Source organism: Episyrphus balteatus, chromosome 3 (assembly GCF_945859705.1).
Source record: "Episyrphus balteatus chromosome 3, idEpiBalt1.1, whole genome shotgun sequence".
Lineage (NCBI taxonomy): Eukaryota > Metazoa > Arthropoda > Insecta > Diptera > Syrphidae > Episyrphus > Episyrphus balteatus.
The window spans coordinates 55,235,792-55,254,065 of NC_079136.1; the positions used below are offsets into that span (position 1 = coordinate 55,235,792).

At 33.0% G+C, this 18,274-nt stretch overlaps 2 protein-coding genes across 2 annotated transcripts in view; one reads left to right on the plus strand and one right to left on the minus strand.

Annotated features, from left to right (window-relative positions):
• Nucleotides 1-1,945: 1,945 nt before the first annotated feature.
• Nucleotides 1,946-7,013, minus strand: LOC129916335 (uncharacterized). The gene is made up of 5 exons (XM_055996200.1): nt 6,885-7,013; nt 3,578-3,759; nt 3,333-3,513; nt 2,283-3,004; nt 1,946-2,214 (listed from the first exon to the last, which is right to left on the minus strand). Exons 2-5 carry the CDS (start codon nt 3,711-3,713, stop codon nt 2,024-2,026), a joined length of 1,230 nt encoding a protein of 409 aa, XP_055852175.1. The 5' UTR covers nt 3,714-3,759; nt 6,885-7,013; the 3' UTR covers nt 1,946-2,023.
• Nucleotides 7,014-8,568: 1,555 nt separating this feature from the next.
• The window catches only part of LOC129913450 (5'-3' exoribonuclease 2 homolog), a 44,848-nt gene continuing 35,142 nt past the window's right edge, over nt 8,569-18,274 (plus strand). The window contains exons 1-3 of the mRNA XM_055992139.1: nt 8,569-8,798; nt 8,920-9,271; nt 16,892-18,237. Of these exons, the coding sequence (XP_055848114.1) occupies nt 8,724-8,798; nt 8,920-9,271; nt 16,892-18,237 (1,773 nt within the window). The 5' untranslated portion in view covers nt 8,569-8,723. The remainder of the gene's footprint in view (nt 8,799-8,919; nt 9,272-16,891; nt 18,238-18,274) is intronic.

The window sequence follows — 18,274 nt, forward strand, 5'->3', positions numbered from 1 at the left end:
AAAATGAGAAAAATACAAATACTACAAAGGTATCAATGAAAAATTATATTGTGAATAGAAATTTCCTTACGAATGTTTCACTTGTTTCAAAAATGAAAACCAAAATGATCCGCAAAAGTTTCCCTCTAAATTAATTGTATCTGTCATAAATTTAGCAGGGGAGTTAAGCTGAATGAAATTGAGGGCGATAAACGAATAGGAACAAAAATTCACTGAACATTTATTACGGTAGGATCCGCGAAAAAAGCTAACAATTTATAAGGTTTCATCTTTCATTTGAAGTTAATGCTTTTAAGACTAGTTTTGGGCTTTTAAGCCAAACGTCAGTGTCGAAGAAAAAATAAAACACCAAAAAAACTTTTCACATTTCAATTCTGAGGAAAAGTGGCGTATGTGTATATGCTTGTGCATACATATTTTTAGGTATTATGCATGTATGCGTTTGTTTTCCTCGGATTTGATTTGATGGTTGGTTGGTTTTTTCTTGTATTTCTTTAAGCCTGGTACGCTGCTGATGCGAAACAAAATTTTCCATACAAAATTTCGTTAGCGAAATCATGAACGAAAAATTTCGTTTTGCTTTTTGTTTTTCAGTACGCAGCTCTAGCGAAAAATTGGAGAGTTTGCAGTGATTTGTCATTTACTTTTTACTGTCCCGTGCATTTTTCTTAACTCCAAGAGCAGTGTTGACGGTTTTTTTTTTCACTTTGAATTCATTTATTTCTTGCTCTAAAAATTATTTTCCGTTGATTTTTTTTTTGATTTTAAATAAATTTTGATTTTTTTTATTTTGACTTTGACAGAATACTCGATGATATTTTTTCGTTAGAATTTTCGTTGTCGATTTTGGAGACTTGAACATTTTTCGTTTCGCATCAGCAGCATACTAAGCTTAAGAAAAGTTTGAAAGTTTTTTTTTGAAAAATCGAATTTTCGAATACCTAATGTCCACTTTTCACGAGTCGATTTTAGGGATTGTCACTTTAGTCGCCTGCGACTTACGTTCACACGAGTTGAATAGCTTCACCGCACGGCAAAAATCGACTCTAGAAAAGTCCCCATAATTGTCAAAAAATGGCATAGGTACCAACTTTATTTTAAAACTTTTTTTTAATAATTTATAAAAAAAATAGTTTAGTTAGATTTTGATTTTTTTTCTAAAAATGCATCTTTGGAAAAGAAATTAAATTGCATACTTTTTTTGGGGCTCGATTTCATTTAAAGAGTTGTTTTTTTTGCATTTGAAGAACAATTTGTATGTTTTCTTGCATGTGTCCTTTTTTTCATATAAATTTACCAAAGGAGAATGGACTTTTTGGACGCCCATTATTGAAATTGGTATAAAATGAAAAAAACAGTAACTTAGGAAAAACTTTTATTATGGAAGTTTGGCTGTATTGCGTTAAATGCCAGATATTGCATTTAACAATGCGTAAAGGACAAATCTAATTATATTTTTATTTTAAATATTAAAAATAATGCTCTGTCATTTTCCCTGAACCTGAAGCCATGGTTCTTGAAAACCCGAACAATAGAACTCATAATATGAGATTTTTAAGCCAATCACTTCAAGATTTTGTTCGAGAGTTTTCAAACGATTAAAACAACTAAAAACTAAACTATATTATTATCAAAATAGGCTTGAAATTTTTGTTAAAAAGCTTATAGTTTGGGTCCTAGTGCTTGGATATTCAAGATAAAAGGTCTTCATACTCAGGGTAAATGACAGAGTATCATATTCACTTTTTGGAGTTCGGCTTTGTCGATGTATTTATATTTTTCAGAAGGATAACGGACTATTCCCACCATAAGAAAAATTTCCATATCTTATTTGACCGGTAGTGTACTAACAATTTAACAAGTAATATTTTCAATCCATTAGTTTCGTTGTTTAACTAAAATCTGAAACCCTTAGTAACCCACCCGTGACGATGGAATACAGCAATTTAAATATTTTGAAGTAATAAAGATTTTTTTAATTTATATTTTATTTTATTAAAAACAAATACTTAATAAAAAATGACTAACTGTTCTGGTTCTGTTTCTCTCGCAAACTTCTCCTTTGAGCTTCCTCTAGTACATGAAGTATTTTCCATTTGCAATCCACATAAATACTATCCGATACTTTGGATAATTCTGTTTCAACCATTTTTCCCAGCACAGTACTTGGAGGGCTATTTTTACAATTACAGGGAGTTGTTTGAAGAATACCATCTATAAAAAAATCAAAACAAAAAATTTAAAAATTTATAAACATAAATTATTTCGTTTTTTTTTCTTACCTCTATGAAGAGGCTTCATTTGTTGCACAAGAGTATCTAAAAGCCCTGTACACTTAACATACAGATCATTTTTTGTTTGGGTATCAATTTTTTTCCTTGTTCCACTTTGACCAAATACATCTTCAATTTCACTTTCAAAATTATTCGTTGAATCTCTTGTATAATCATGGTCCATTTGATTTAATTCAACTTCTTCAAAAGGTCGAGTAGCAGATTCTTTTGCAGATGTCCATTCATTATCATTATAATCGTCATCATCGTCGTCGTCTTCATAATCACCTTCATCTAAATATTCGCCTGTTTCGAGTGATTTTTCATACTTAACTGTAATATCTTTCATTTCCTTCTCAGTTGAGTTATTTAAAGTATCTAAGTCATATGTTCCTTTTGTTTCAAGGAAACTTAGTCTGTGGTAACACCATAGTTTTGGAGCAGATATACCACCTAGCTTTTGATTTCTTTGTTTTGCTTCTCTTTTCTCTTTGGCATATTGAGTCCGAACAGTTCTAATTTTTCTTGAAATCATTGTCGGAGTGACTTCGGGCTTATATGGTTTTATATAATCACATATTTTTTTATAACATATCATTCTTTGAAGGCTAAAATTGTAGTATGGATGTGAGCTGTCCCAAAGTAACGGGTTGTTTTTTAGTTGTTTGATGAGAAGAAGAGTGTGAGCACGATCCCATGAGTTTGTAATTGGAGGAATATATTTGGCAGTCCTAAAAGAGAAAAAGGTTAAGTAAATTTCTTGAGAAATATAATATGCATCAATACATAAAGCTTGAAAAAGTTGTTTGAGTTCAGTCTCGTAGAAGGTAGAAGATTGTATTTTTTTTTAGAGAAATACGGAAACATAAAAACGTGACAACCGCGATTTGTTTTGTTCAGATTGACATCGTTTTTGTTGTTGTAGTTTAACAACCTACATATTTTAACACACCTCAAAGTTTCAAATATAACTGTGAAATGACTGATCTACTTGAAATCAGCCTTTTCATTCTCAACACGATCTAAGTTCTATGAATATATCGATAAATTCTAAATTACCTTTTAGGAGTCAAATTTTTGTCTTTCCATGAAATATAGGAATCTAAGAAACCAAGAAATTCAGTGTATTTATATTCATTAATTAGTATACCCTGTTGAGTGCCCGGAAAAGCATTTGCATTTCTTCTCAAGCGAGTATATCTGTCTCTGATCGATCTCCATCTCATTTGTGCTTGGCGAGCTTTAAAAAATATTCAAATAATTGGAATATTGTTTTCATAAAAAAAAAGAGTTTAGTTACCTACCTGTTTGAGAAAATTTCATTCCTATTACTTCCCAAGCCAGTTCTTTCTTCCCTGGCGCACATAATACCCTTCGGTCATATAAATATGGATATTTTTTAACCTCTTCAATTAGTTCCAATTGACCATCTGGCTCCATTTTATTAATTTATGAAAAATACGAAACAATTTGGGTATTGTAATAACTGAAATCAAAGAATAAAGTTGATTCAATCATTTTATAATATTTGGTGGGGACCTTAATTCTCGACATTTCATGTCAAGAGATAAAGTAAGTAACTAAAACGGATCTAATCTCTTTAATTTGTTTCAAAATATTCTATTTTACAGAGAGAAAGAATTTTACCGTGTAAGCCAACCTTTTCTAAATTATCTTCTTCATTTTTGTATTGAATTTGTTCTACCTTCTTCATGGTATAAAGTTGATTCTATGATTATATCTCGAGGACGATCTGATTGATTTCAATGATTTGTGTTTCTTCATTTCGGAAATTTGGAAAAATAACAGCTTGGTACAAACTAAAATACGACTAAGATTTTATATGGTCGTTAATTTATACAATTTATTATGTCCGTTGCGGACCTTTTAAAACGAAGCATTATTTTATTGAAAAACTCCATTGATGGATATGGTAAAGACTCTTGGTCTTGAATATTTTTGAGCCAATCAGAAAAATTGAATTTAAAACGTAAAACATCTTATAGTCCATGCAAAAAAGGTCTTAAGTCACTGGATTTAAATATTTTGTTTTGGCAATGACCGTTTTTAGTATAAAATGACTGAATAATTGTCCATAAATATAGGGCCTTATAGTGAATCTTCAGAGGAATTTCATTTCCCTCAAAATATTTTTTCCACCGGAATTTGTTTTGCGATCGTAAATCCCCTTTGGAATTTACAGAACACAAAATCGGTTAATATGATGCCCGTGGACATTTTTTCACCAATTTTCATGATTCTATGTTTGAAACAAGGGAAAACATTTACAGGGATAATTTTATTCATTACATTTTACTAATTTGAAAGCCAAATGCAATACAAAAAAAGTATTTGTACCTACACATCTTCACCCTAGTACTGAAGTGCCGTATACGCTATTTTTACATTTTTGGGAAATCGCATCTAAATGTTCGGAAGATTATTGCGAAAGAACTAACCACTGGGATTTTTTGATTTTTTAGTATGATACATAATATATAGTTAAAATTTATCTTTTATATACATGTTATTGGACATCTTAAATTCGTTAAGTTTTCAAAATATTTAAATTTTTGTCCAAAATGGTTTGGCGTATACGCCATTAAAATCAAAATTTTCTTTTATTCGTACGCGTACGTCAAAAAAATAACCGCATTAACACGTACATACGTCAAAACAATTCTCAAAATTTTCGTAAATTGCATGAAAAATTTGGCGTAAATGCCAAAATTTTGTGTTTACGTCAAAACAATGCGTGAATATCTCAGCAACTATAAAACAAAACGGACAACAGATTTGAAAAGAGAGCACTCTTGAAAACATAGGACTGCATGCCTAGTTGAAAAAATGCAATTTGGCGTATACGGCACTCCAATACTAGGGCGACGACATATCTACTCGCGATTGAAGTTATACTATTCCCCACTCACAGAAATTAACTTACGGCCATATTATTCACTCTGGATTTTGTTTGGATTAAAGTTAATTTTAAATCCAATCACTTACGGCCATATTATTCACCAGTTTAAACAATACATCTGGATGTAAAAAATGTCAAATGTCAAAAATAAATCCAAATCCATAATATTCACTACTTCAATCCAAACTTAAATCTCATTTTTTAAATCCAACCTCGTAAAATCCAAGCAAATTTAAACTGCTCTCCAGAGGTCTGTTTAACATTTTAAATCCAGATGTAAAAATCATTTTTACAGTGTTCAGTTGTTTTGTCAAGCATTTTGTGAAGGAAAAATAAAGATAAACGCAAATTATACAAAATTTATTGAATAATCATGATATTTTTTTTTGAGTTAATGATATGAACAAAAAATTAAATCCATGGATTTATAAAATTCAGATTTAAGTGATTGGATGTAAAATTAAGTTCAATCCAAACTAAATCCAGAGTGAATAATATGGCCGTTAACGAGATTGGATATAAAGAATTGGATTTTATACTATGTTTCCACCTGCGCTTAATCCGAGATTTAGCTAAGTAGATTTAGAATAAATCTCGAGATTTATTTTAAATCTAATTCGCTTAGAATAAGCTAAATCTACTTAGCAAAATCTCGGATTTAGGGTAAGTGGAAACGTAGTAGGTATTAGATTGGATTTAAAGCCTGGTACTCTGATCGAGATAAATTTTAGCTCCCACACAAGTTATCGAAAAATTTTAGCCGAGATAAAAACTATCCCATACAAATTATCGATAACTTGTATGGAAATTTTATCTCGGCTAAAATTTAGCTCGAGCTGCGAACCAGGCCTATGCAGTGAATATTATGGATTTGGATTTATTTTTGACGTTTCTTAACATCCAGATGTATTTTTGAAGTAGTGAATAATATGGCCTTTAGAATAGATGGTTCGTACCATACTAACCAAAACTATTTTATAATAGCCCCGTTCCATTGGAGGTGGTAGTTTACTCATGAGTAGATCTAGTAGGTACTAGAATTAACACATGATCTTCTACTCGAGGGGATAGGAATGTGTAGTTGTTGTACTAGATTTCTACTCACGAGTAAACTACCACCTCCAATGGAACAGGGCTAATTATGAAAACTAGATGGTGCTAAGATCACTAGTTAGTCCATTTGACACTCTTGTCAAAAAATAAATGTTTAAATTTAAAACTTTGAGGCACTTCAAAATACGTTTTAAAACAACATCGTCAATCAGGCACAAAACAACAACAAACAAGAACAAAAACAATTCTCAATCATGTAAATTTAAATTTGAAAATACTTAAATAAAAAAGTGGTATCACTGTAATTTCAATACTTTCTGACTGAACTCAATCATGTAAATTTAAATTTGAAAATACTAAAATTAAAAAGTGGTATCACTGTGATTTCAATACTTTCTGACTGAACTCATTTACACTACTACATCTTCAATTGGCTGAATGTGTCATATTTACACGTCTATTCTGTGCCGCGCATTAAAATGTTAAACCCAACAATCTTTTGTGTTATTGATCGGTGTGAATGGCATGGAATTGCGTTCATTTGCAGTTTTTATGCACATATTTCTTGTGTAAATCACATGGATTTACTTTTAAAAGCTTACAAAATTAAAAGCATGCATCTATTTATAAATACTTACATGTTGAATAAGTTTAAAGTGTTTTTATTTTTGAAATAGATAACGTTTACACAATGGAGATTGATTACTTTCTGTTGCACGAGCAGACGATGAACACGAAAGTTTGGAAGAAAACTACTGTCTGAATTGAGTTTGTTCCGTTTGCTTGCTTGCTCGTTGTTGTTTTTGTTTTTGTTGACGGTTTTGTGGAATGCGTTCCACATTAAGTGTCTGCTTACACTTGGATAGAATTTATTCTTAATTTTTGTTTTATCATAGAAATGTTTTCTTTTTTTAAGTACAAGGGAGAATATTGCAAATAAAATCGAAAAGGGGTGGCGGTGCCTGCTCAAAAAGTTAAATCTTTGAAAATTTATCAATAATCGAAATTTATGTCTGGAATTAAAAAAAAAATATTAAGGGAATTCATGAAACGGTGTGAACTCTGGGTAAAGCCTTAACTACATTGGCTCAAAAAGTGAAAAAGTACAAAAGTGAAAATTTTCAAACGCATTTTTGTATAGTTTTTCGGGCTGGAAAATTAAAATAAATAATGCAGAAAGCTTATTTTTTGATCTAATAAACAATTTGTATACTCTTTTTCACAAAACAATTGCGCAAGCCAGAAAAAAAATATTTTCACTTTTGTACTTTTTCAAAAAGTGTTGTATGTAGTTAAGCCTTAAACCTGGTAAACGAGGAAAAGTGGTAAATATGTCAAAATATTGTATGTGCTTGACAGTTCGTCTACCATTTGTACCATTTTACGAGGTTACCAAGAGTTTACACCTAATGTAAAATGTGGTAAAATAGGCGCGTCCCACCAAGAAAAAATCTCTGAGGGCTCAATGTCATTTTGAAAGTGAGCAAAATAATTTTGTGGGACAAGTTTCTCACATGAATCCAATTTTTTTCAAATTCAACACTTCAACTGCCACTTCACACAACTGCAACTTTTCTTTAAATATTGACTTGTGAAAAAAATTATTTCAAAATAAATTATTTCGTGAAGCAAGTTCAAAATAATAACATATTCTTCAAATTTTCATTAAATTTTTTTCATATTTTTAGCCAAAAACCAAACGTCAAAACAATAAGACAAAAAAATAAAAGACAGACAAAAATCTGAGAAATGAACTCAAAAAATTTTCGTCTCAGAAATCTCCGAAGCTGAGGTTTTTTTTGACTTAAAATATCTATGAGCCAAAATTCGGTATGGGTTTGACAGTTTCTTTACTAGATTTGCCAGAGTTAACACTAAAAAATAAAATACAGTGTTCAAACGTCAAACTGTCCACTTTGAAGGCACTGACATTTGTTTTTCTGTTATTAAGGCAAATATTAAAACTGTTATTTTTTTAATAAAAAAATCAATTTAACAAGAGTCTAAGCAATCAGGAACAATTAAGCTAATAAATTCATACGAAAATTAATTTAAAACCCTTGTTTTAATTAATATAAAATTTGTATTGTCATGTTCTTCAAAGTGGGGGCTGTTAGTTAAATTTGGCTTTGACAGATTCGCTTACATCCCTATTAATTATAAAATTTTTAACAAAATTCTTAATTAAAAAAAAAAATATAATAATTTCGTCAGTAGATTGGTGTGCATGTGCACATACCCTTATAATATATATTACGTTTATAAGTTCCACAAGTTACGTTACGTTTGGTGTTTGACATTTCTGACGTTTTACCAGCCAGCCATCTTTCACGACGACGACGCTGGTTCTGTGAAAAGTGAAAACCAAATCATTTTTCCACAAATATTGTGCATTTTTTTTTAAAAACAATTTAAATCCATTTGACGATTATTTCTTATTTGAATTATAAACAAATAAAAAGTAATATAATTTCATAATGGGAGTACCAGCATTCTTCAGATGGCTCAGTCGCAAATATCCAAGTGTTATTGTTGAGTGTGTCGAAAACAAGGTTCGTTCACACGACGAACTAAAATAATAAAAACATAACCTCTTTCATTTTCTCATTTTTATAATCGATGTGTTAAAAAGAAGGCGCTTTTAATACTTATTCTGTTTTTTATTTCTATTAGACAGTAGATGATGAAGGACGTAATCAATATGAAGATCCTACATTGCCAAATCCGAATGGCATCGAATTTGATAATCTTTATTTGGACATGAATGGAATTATACATCCGTGTACCCATCCGGAGGATAAGCCGCCTCCTCGCAATGAAGACGAAATGATGGTTGCCATATTCGAATGCATTGATCGTTTGTTTGGCATTGTCAGGCCAAGGAAACTACTCTATATGGCAATTGATGGAGTAGCGCCAAGAGCCAAAATGAATCAACAACGTTCGAGGCGTTTTAGAGCGGCCAAAGAATCGGTGGAAAAACGTATCGAAATGGAAAGAGTTCGCAATGAACTTTTGGCTAAGGGTAAGAAAGATTTATAGAAATAAAAGTGTAAAGAAATTATAAAACCTATTTGGTAGACACTATCTTGAGCTCGAATCCAACTTCAGCGTATAATCTATAATATTAACACTAAATTTTCTATGAACAATGTCAATCTCAATATGCTTTATCCTTTTACGAATGAAAGCATAACATATTGTTGTGCCCTCTTCCATACATACCAGAGTAAATCGTCGTTCGTTGAACTCAGCACACTTCAATTATAATGTTCACTTTGATTGTCCATTCAATATCATCTTTCGGATATTGTTTTGGGTCAATCAAAGTGCAATAAGACAATAATTGAATTGTGCTGACTCTTAAAACATGCCGACGATTATCTACTGAGGAAGTTGGGCTCGAGACTATCGGAATGACAAGACAAGTGGAGTCTAACTTAAAACGTGAACAAGTAGAGTTGTGTAATATTAATCCCTGCGAATTCCCATAATATAACATCTTTCGATTGTTATAACAATAAAAATAGAGTCATAAGTTGATATCAAAACTGATGATCATGATTCAGCGAAGTTTTTGTAGCCGTTCTAATCCTCCTCTTAGTTTATCAAAATTCCCCTTTAACTTAACCCAAAGTATAAGACACATTTTTTCCACAAAATACCTACATATATTCTGGAACAGTTTATAATAGGATTTGCTTTAAGTTGGAGTATGTTTTTAGTTTTTTATCATGTATATCGTCGCTATGCAGCCAAAATGCACTAAGTCAAAAACATAGTTTTGAGTAAATCGATTTTTAAGATTATTTCTCTTGTGAAAATTCAATATTAACTGAAGGTTCCAGGGGAAAAATGGCATATGCCCACTTTTTGTCAAAAATAAACTAATGATGAGGTCTTATAGTATTTACGGACCACTATCTGATGGCATCATTACTTTTATAAAACAGATTTAAGCCTTGCTGAAAAAATAAACAAATTGTTTGCTTTTAGTTCTAAGTTGTATGGAGAACAAAATTCTAAAATGCGTTTTTCTCGAAATGAGTTAGAATGGACTTGTCCTGGGGCCGAATCGGCTAAGGTGATATTTGATAGTTGACAGTCAAATTGATCTGTTTTCTATGCTCTAAAACAAGTAAAACAACAACAAAATTGTGCAATTTGACTGTCACTTATCAAATATCACCTTAACCGGCCCCTGTTTTTCCCCTGGACCCTTCAAATGTTATTTGTTAAAAAATCACATTAAACACAAACTCAACATTTTGACATTACGCGACCTTAGGACAACAAGGTTCTAACTGACATTTTTTCCAAAATTGAGTTATATATTGCATTACACTCTTTCGATTGCCGCTATCCAAATTTGGCTATCTCTTTCCGTTTATGAAATAACTCATGAAATTGAAGCCAACAAGGTTCTATCTACAAACAATAAATATGAATTTAAGTTCACAAAGTTCTAATTGCCAGATAGAACCTTTTGCCTTAAAAAAACAAAAAATATTTCGTAGATAGAACCTAGTTGAATTTTACGTCGTAAATAGAACCTTATTGCTGTAAATGAATATTTAAACATATCATCATTAGAACCTAGTACTCCTTGGAATAACTGGTATTACAATACCCAATTCAATACCTACATTCCTAAATATATGAAATTAGTGCTGTGAATTCAATATAAATTGTTAAAAAATGCTGTGAGCTTATTTAATTTTTACTTATGTACATGAAACTTCATCCTTTCTGTTTTTTCTTTTATAACACTGCACACAAGGTTTTGGATGAATAAACTATACAATACTTTTCCAAGGATTTTTGGTGTGTTGAACTCGAATCCGGGGTCAGAAATATTCTATCAGCTCTAGTTTTTGAAATATTGCCATTAGAAAATGCAAAAACACGTTTTTTGGCTGATAGCTCTGGTCAACAAAGTTTGACTATTTTTATTATGAATAAACCAAACTAATACTTTTCCAATAGTTTTTGGTGTGCCTAACTCGAATATAAAGTCAGATATATTCTCTCGGTCTTAGTTCTTGAAATATTGCGACTAAGTTTTTCATATAGTTTTTGGGTCGCTAAAACCGAATCCGAAATCTATTTTGGCGTATCACGTCAGATTTTTGAAATATCCTCAAAAAATATCTAAACTCAAAAAAAAAAGTTCTTATCTGACATTTTTTGAGGATATCTCAAAAACATGACGTGATACGGCAAAATAGAGTTCAGATTCGGTTTAAGCGACCCAAAAACTATATGAAAAACCTAGACGCAACCCCAGATAAGAAATTTTGTTTTTTGGTTTTGACATTTTTTTGAGGATATCTCAAAAACCTGACGTGATAGGGCAAAATTGACTTCGAATCTGGATTCAGCTATCCAAAATCATATAGATTAACATATTCGCACATCCAGATAAGAGAAAATAATTGTTTGTTTTCGTGACATTTTTTGAGGTTATCTCAAAAACCTGACGTGATGGGGCAAAACGGACTTCAGATTCGGTTTCAGCGACCCAAAAACTATATGAAAAACTAAGTCGCAATCCCAGGTCAGAACTTTTACTTTTTTTTGTGTGGCTGTGTAATTGATAAAAATTAAATTTCGATGACATATGAAGTTAAAGGATACAATATTATAGCCCAAAAGTAAAGACAAAATCTCAATTACACTTAGTTAAATAAGAAATTTTACAAAGCAGAACAAGTTAAAACAAGTAGCTAATAAAAGAAGGCTTTAAAGATAGTTGCAATTTAAAATAATAAATTATTCAAAATCTCTTTCATCTGGAAGGTATTTGTGATGATAATGATGAAAACCAAGAATGAAAACTTTCAGGAATGACACCCTCCTTACATATGAGCCGTTCAGAATAATAATGGGTCAGGTCCACTTCTCTATGTCTTGGATTTTTAAAGGTCTTAAAAATTAAGGCTTTTGTTCTATATAAAATAGTATGTAAGAGCAAAATTCTGAAGGTTTACAGACTTTGATCTGTGAAACATTTATTTCAAAAGTTCCTTTAGTTCCTGAGAAAAGGCTTTTCAAAGTTCAAAATAATGCACAAATTTCAAATGGATTTAACCCATTGTTATTCTGAACGCCTCATACATATTTCAATCAGGTCTTTCTTCTTAGCTGTGCTTATTTAGGAGTTTCGGTGTACTCTGGAACAGGGTTTCTTCCTCTTCGAAAGCTCAACGTTGAAGTTTCAAAAATTGTCGCAAAATTCGTACTAGTTTAAAGTATTCCCGGTTTGTTTTTTTCGTATCGAAAACATTTAGTTTTAAGCCAGTTAAGAACATGAATTCTTATTCATTTTTTAAAGGCTATTAAGATTCATAGAAAATTCATTTCTTTACTCGCTGAGAAACTTACAATAATTATTTATTTACATTCAACCGCTTTTTTCTAACATTTACCTCACGGGATACTTCGTAAGTCATATACGATATGAATAGAATTCATGATAAGGCTGATAATGTATTGCATTGTTTTTGAATCACAATTATTCAAATTTTAGACGTGAATGAACTTGTTCTATCTGACAATATTTTTGTTTGTTGTCTTTGTCGGAAATAACCTTAAATAATATTTTCGCGCCTATATCATTTTAATCACGTGTGTGACTGCTACCCTTTGAACAACAAACTGGCCCATATTACTTAGAAGATTATTGACTATGTACAGCTGTGTTCAAAATAATAGTAGTGCCTGCAACAAAATAACATTTTTTATATTTACGGTGCTTCTATGGTTAAAAATTTAATTTCTTTGATGCCAAAGTTTGTAACGGTCAATTACTAAGAAATGTATCGTAGGTTAGGTTAGGTAGTAGTGGCTGTCAGGCAAATTACCCGACACACTTAGACCCTTATGGATCCATTGTGATACCACAAAAGACTAGCAAGTTGGGACTCACTAGCCGAACCACTCGGTGCTTCTTATGAATGAAGATAGACTTTTAACGTCCGTTTTCACTAGATCACTAGTGTAATCGTAGAAGAATTCTCCTAGATAGAGTTTTCTTCTATTAGAGAGAGCAGGGCAGGTGCACAGAAGATGTTGAACAGTTTCCTCTACTTCTTCATCCATGCAACTTCTGCAGAAATCGTTAGAGAACACGCCCATTCTTTTTGCGTGTCTACCTATTAGACAGTGTCCTGTAAGGACACCTATGGTGCAGCTAATATGCATTCTGTTTAAATTTAACAAACCCTTTGAACGTTTCAAGTCTATACAAGGCCATATTTGTTTAGTAGCTAGGCAAGTATTACTCTGAGTCCATCTGAGGTTGGTTTTCTTTAAAGCGTCCTGCTTTAGCATAAGTTTGCATGTAGCGATAGGTGTTCCTATATTGTTCCTTTCTGGTTGAAGAGGAGTAATTGTTCCTAGTTTGGCAAGTTCGTCTGCCCTGCAGTTGCCTGGGATGTCTCTATGTCCCGGCACCCATACGAGGTGAATGTTAAACTGCTCAGACATCTCCCTTAGAGATGTTTGACAGTCGAGGACCGTGATTGAGTTTGTAGAGACAGAGGCAAGAGATTTAATGGCTGCTTGACTGTCCGAGAAGATCCGAATATCCGTGTTGGATATTACGTTTTCTCTGAGCCAAGAGAGAACCTCCTTAATCGCCAGAATTTCTGCTTGGAACACGCTACATTGGTCTGGTAAGCGGAAGAAGAGACTGAGATTCAGTTTTTCCGAAAATATGCCACTTCCTACACCTTCATTGGTTTTTGAACCATCAGTATAGAAGTGTAAAGAGTCATTATCCAGAGTACTAAGGTTCTCCCATTCAGTTCTGGAGGGAATGGAGTTCTGGAAATTATTATCGAACACCAGTTGAGGTGTGGTATAGTCTAGACGATCCGGAAGGAATCCGAAGTTGTTTAGAATGTTTGTGTGGCCAATATGATTACTGGTCCACTGAGAGGTTGCTTTTAGACGAGTAGCTGAGCTAGCTGCTACTTGTTTGCTGAAGATGTCTAGGGGTGTGAGATTTAGAAGTATGTCTAGGGCGTCAGAAGGGGTTGACCTAAATGTATCGTAGTTTTAAAATGAAAAAGAAGGTGACAAATAGTTTTTCATTGACCTTTGGTTGTTCTTTCTAATTTGACCTGTTCAAAATAATAGTAGTTAAAGTTATTTTTGAAGAATTTAAAAGCGGTTTATAACTTAGAATATTTATTTTTGGTTTAAAAGTAAGTACTCATATAATTTGAACAATTTTTCAACAAAAAACGATTTGTTTCGGTTTTAATCTATTTAAAGTTCGAAGAGCAAAACACTGCAGTTCGGATAACGGAAACTTATACGAAAGCTGCTTGAAGAAGGGAAAACCTACTTGGAAATTCAAGTTTATATTAGGATGCTCCTCTACAATGGTAGCCAATGCAATAAAGTCAACGAAAGACCCGAAACGCGCGGTAGAAAAAGAAAAAAGACCGCCGTAGATGACAGGCGTATTGTCCAGACGAGCAAAGTTGAGCCTTCTACATCGTTGTTTCACATCCAGAAGGCTTTAAGCCTGGATGGCAGTGCAGTAAACATTCGGAGGCGACTGTTGGAGACTAATTTGTACGCTTGAAGTCCACGAAAAGTTCCGCAAAACATGTTAGAAAGCGTATCCAGTTTGTAAAAAACCACATAAACTGGCCAGCGAAGTTATGGCGTAACATATTGTTTACTGATGAGAGCAAATTTGTCCTCTTTGGTGGTACTGGATCTCCAACCAATACGGAATATGTTCCAAAGTATACGACGAAAACAGTTAAACATGGAGGGTCGAAAATTTTAGTATTTTAACATATTTCTTAGTTAACAACGGAACTTTTCGTGGACTTCAAGCGTACAAATTTATCTCCAACAGTCGCCTCCGAATGTTTACTGCACTGCAATCCAGGCTTAAAGCCTTCTGGATTTGAAACGACGATGCAGAAGGCTCAACTTTGCTCATCTGGACAATACGCCTGTCATCTACGACGGTCTTTTTTCTTTTTCTACCGCGCGTTTCGGGTCTTTCGTTAAGTTTATTGCATTGGCTACCATTGTAGGGGAGCATCCTATTATAACCTTGAATTTCCAAGTAGATTTTCCCTTCTTCAAGCAGCTTTCGTATAAGTTTCCGTTATCCGAACTACAGTGTTTTGCTCTTCGAACTTTAAATAGATTAAAACCGAAACAAATCGTTTTTTGTTGAAAAATTGTTCAAATTATATGAGTACTTACTTTTAAACCAAAAATAAATATTCTAGGTTATAAACCGCTTTTAAATTCTTCAAAAATAACTTTAACTACTATTATTTTGAACAGGTCAAATTAGAAAGAACAACCAAAGGTCAATGAAAAACTATTTGTCACCTTCTTTTTCATTTTAAAACTACGATACATTTCTTAGTAATTGACCGTTACAAACTTTGGCATCAAAGAAATTAAATTTTTAACCATAGAAGCACCGTAAATATAAAAAATGTTATTTTGTTGCAGGCACTACTATTATTTTGAACACAACTGTATTTTTTTTTGCTCATTTTAAGCAAAGCTGGTTTTTGAGTTAGTAATAATATTCGATAAAATGTTCTGTCTTTCTGTAAGATCGGCAAAACTATTCCGCTTTTTAATTGACTTCATACTCTTCGGCAAATGTATGAAAAATGATAAAAAATTTAAAACTGTTTTTCTGAAAAATCTAGTTCAAACTGAAAAGAGACAGTTAGACAGTTCCATAGTTTGGTTGTTTCAGAAAGCCAATTTTCACTTTTCTTTGAATTGTGCTAGTTGTTTTTAAAAAAGGCATTCAATAAACAAACTAGAGATCTAATAATGGGTTACGGAAATCCAGGTCATACTAAGATACGATGCCCCGCAGAAGTCACCGACAAGTTAATGTGCATCAGGAAAGCGTCGGTAATTCTTTCGTTGAGTTAGGGGCAAAAATGCAATGGCGTTGCATCAGAAGTGGTAAAAATGCATTTGATACATTTTTTTCAAAAGATACTCAAAACAGCTTAATTTGAGTTACAAAAGCACAAAACAACAGAAATGGTAAAAATGCATTTAATGCACTTTTTTTCAAAGATGTTTAAAACAACTCAACGGTAATTATTTCGTTGAGTTAGGAGCAAAAATGCAACGGCGTTGCATCAGAAATTGTAAAAATGCATTTAACGCACTTTTTTTCAAAAATGTTTCAAAACAGCTCAAGGGTAATTCTGTCGTTGAATTAGGAGCCAAAGTGCAATGGCGTTGTATAGAAATGGTAAAAATGCATTTGATGCACTTTTTTTCAAAGATGTGCAAAACAACTCAACGGCAATTATTTCGTTGAGTTAAGAGCAAAAATGCAACGGCGTTGCATCAGAAATTGTAAAAATGCATTTAACGCACTTTTTTTCAAAAATGTTTCAAAACAGCTCAACGGTAATTCTGTCGTTGAATTAGGAGCCAAAATGCAATGGCGTTGCATAGAAATGGTAAAAATGCATTTGATGCACTTTTTTTCAAACATGTTCAAGCTAAATATTTTTTATTTCAAAAATTGGATTTGTTAAATTACACACAAAATAAAAAAAGTATACCATAGCTGTCGAAAAAATGTGTCATGCATTTCTAATTATATATTGTAATAATGTTGCAGGATGTGTTTTGCCACCAGAAAAACCAAAAGAGGAACATTTTGATTCCAATTGTATCACACCAGGAACGCCATTTATGCAACGTTTGAGTGTATGTCTCTCCTACTACATTCACGAACGTATGAACAACAATCCCGCATGGAAAGGTATCAAAGTCATCCTATCCGATGCTAATGTCCCTGGTGAGGGCGAGCACAAAATCATGGATTACGTTCGTAAACAACGTGCTCAACCCGATCACGATCCCAACACTCAACATGTCCTATGTGGAGCTGACGCCGATTTGATTATGTTAGGACTTGCCACACACGAACCCAATTTTACAATTATTCGTGAAGAATTTTTACCAAACAAACCACGTCCATGTGACATGTGTGGTCAATTCGGCCATGAACTTGACAAATGTGAAGGACTGAATGCAACATATAACACTCAAGACTTTAAGCCCGATGTGCCCGTCGGACAGGAGGTAAAATTTATATTTGTTCGTTTGAATGTGTTACGTGAGTATCTCAAGCGAACTCTGCAAATGCCTAGCTTGCCATTCAAATATGATTTTGATCGAGCACTTGACGATTGGGTATTCATGTGTTTCTTCGTGGGAAATGATTTTCTTCCACATTTGCCAAGTTTGGAAATTCGTGAAGGTGCCGTTGATCGACTTGTGGAATTGTACAAAAAGTGTGTCTATAAAACAGGTGGCTACATTACTGACTCTGGCGAAGTTAATCTCGATCGAGTGCAATTGATCTTGAACGATTTGGGCAACGCTGAAGATCAAATTTTCAAAGACAGACAAAAGCGTGAAAAGCAATTCCAAGCTCGTGAAAAGGCAAAGAAACGTCGTGAGGGAGATATATCCGCTTACAATAATACACAATTTGCTGCCACGGCACTAGGAAGAGGCAATCAACCTGGAAAAATTGACAACTACAAAGAAGAGGCTGCCAATGTTCGCAATCAAGGAGGTAGAGCTGGATTGGATGCTTTATTGCGTCCTCAGGAAGCCCAGCAACAGCAAGGAGGACGTGGACAAAAGAGAACTGCAGATCAAGCTGGTCTGGACGACGACGATGATGACGAACAGAAACACGACGAAGTACGTCTCTGGGAGGATGGCTTTAAAGATCGTTACTATGAATCCAAATTTGATGTGGGACCTGAAAACTTAGAATTCCGCTACTCTGTGGCATTGCAGTATGTAAGGGGTCTGAGTTGGGTTCTGAAATACTACTATCAGGGATGTGCTTCATGGAAATGGTATTTCCCCTACCATTATGCTCCATTTGCTTCTGATTTCAAGAATATTGCAGGATTGTCAACTGCTTTTGAAAAAGGAACCAAACCGGTAAGAAAAAAAAAAAAAAATATTTTAAATCTTGAAT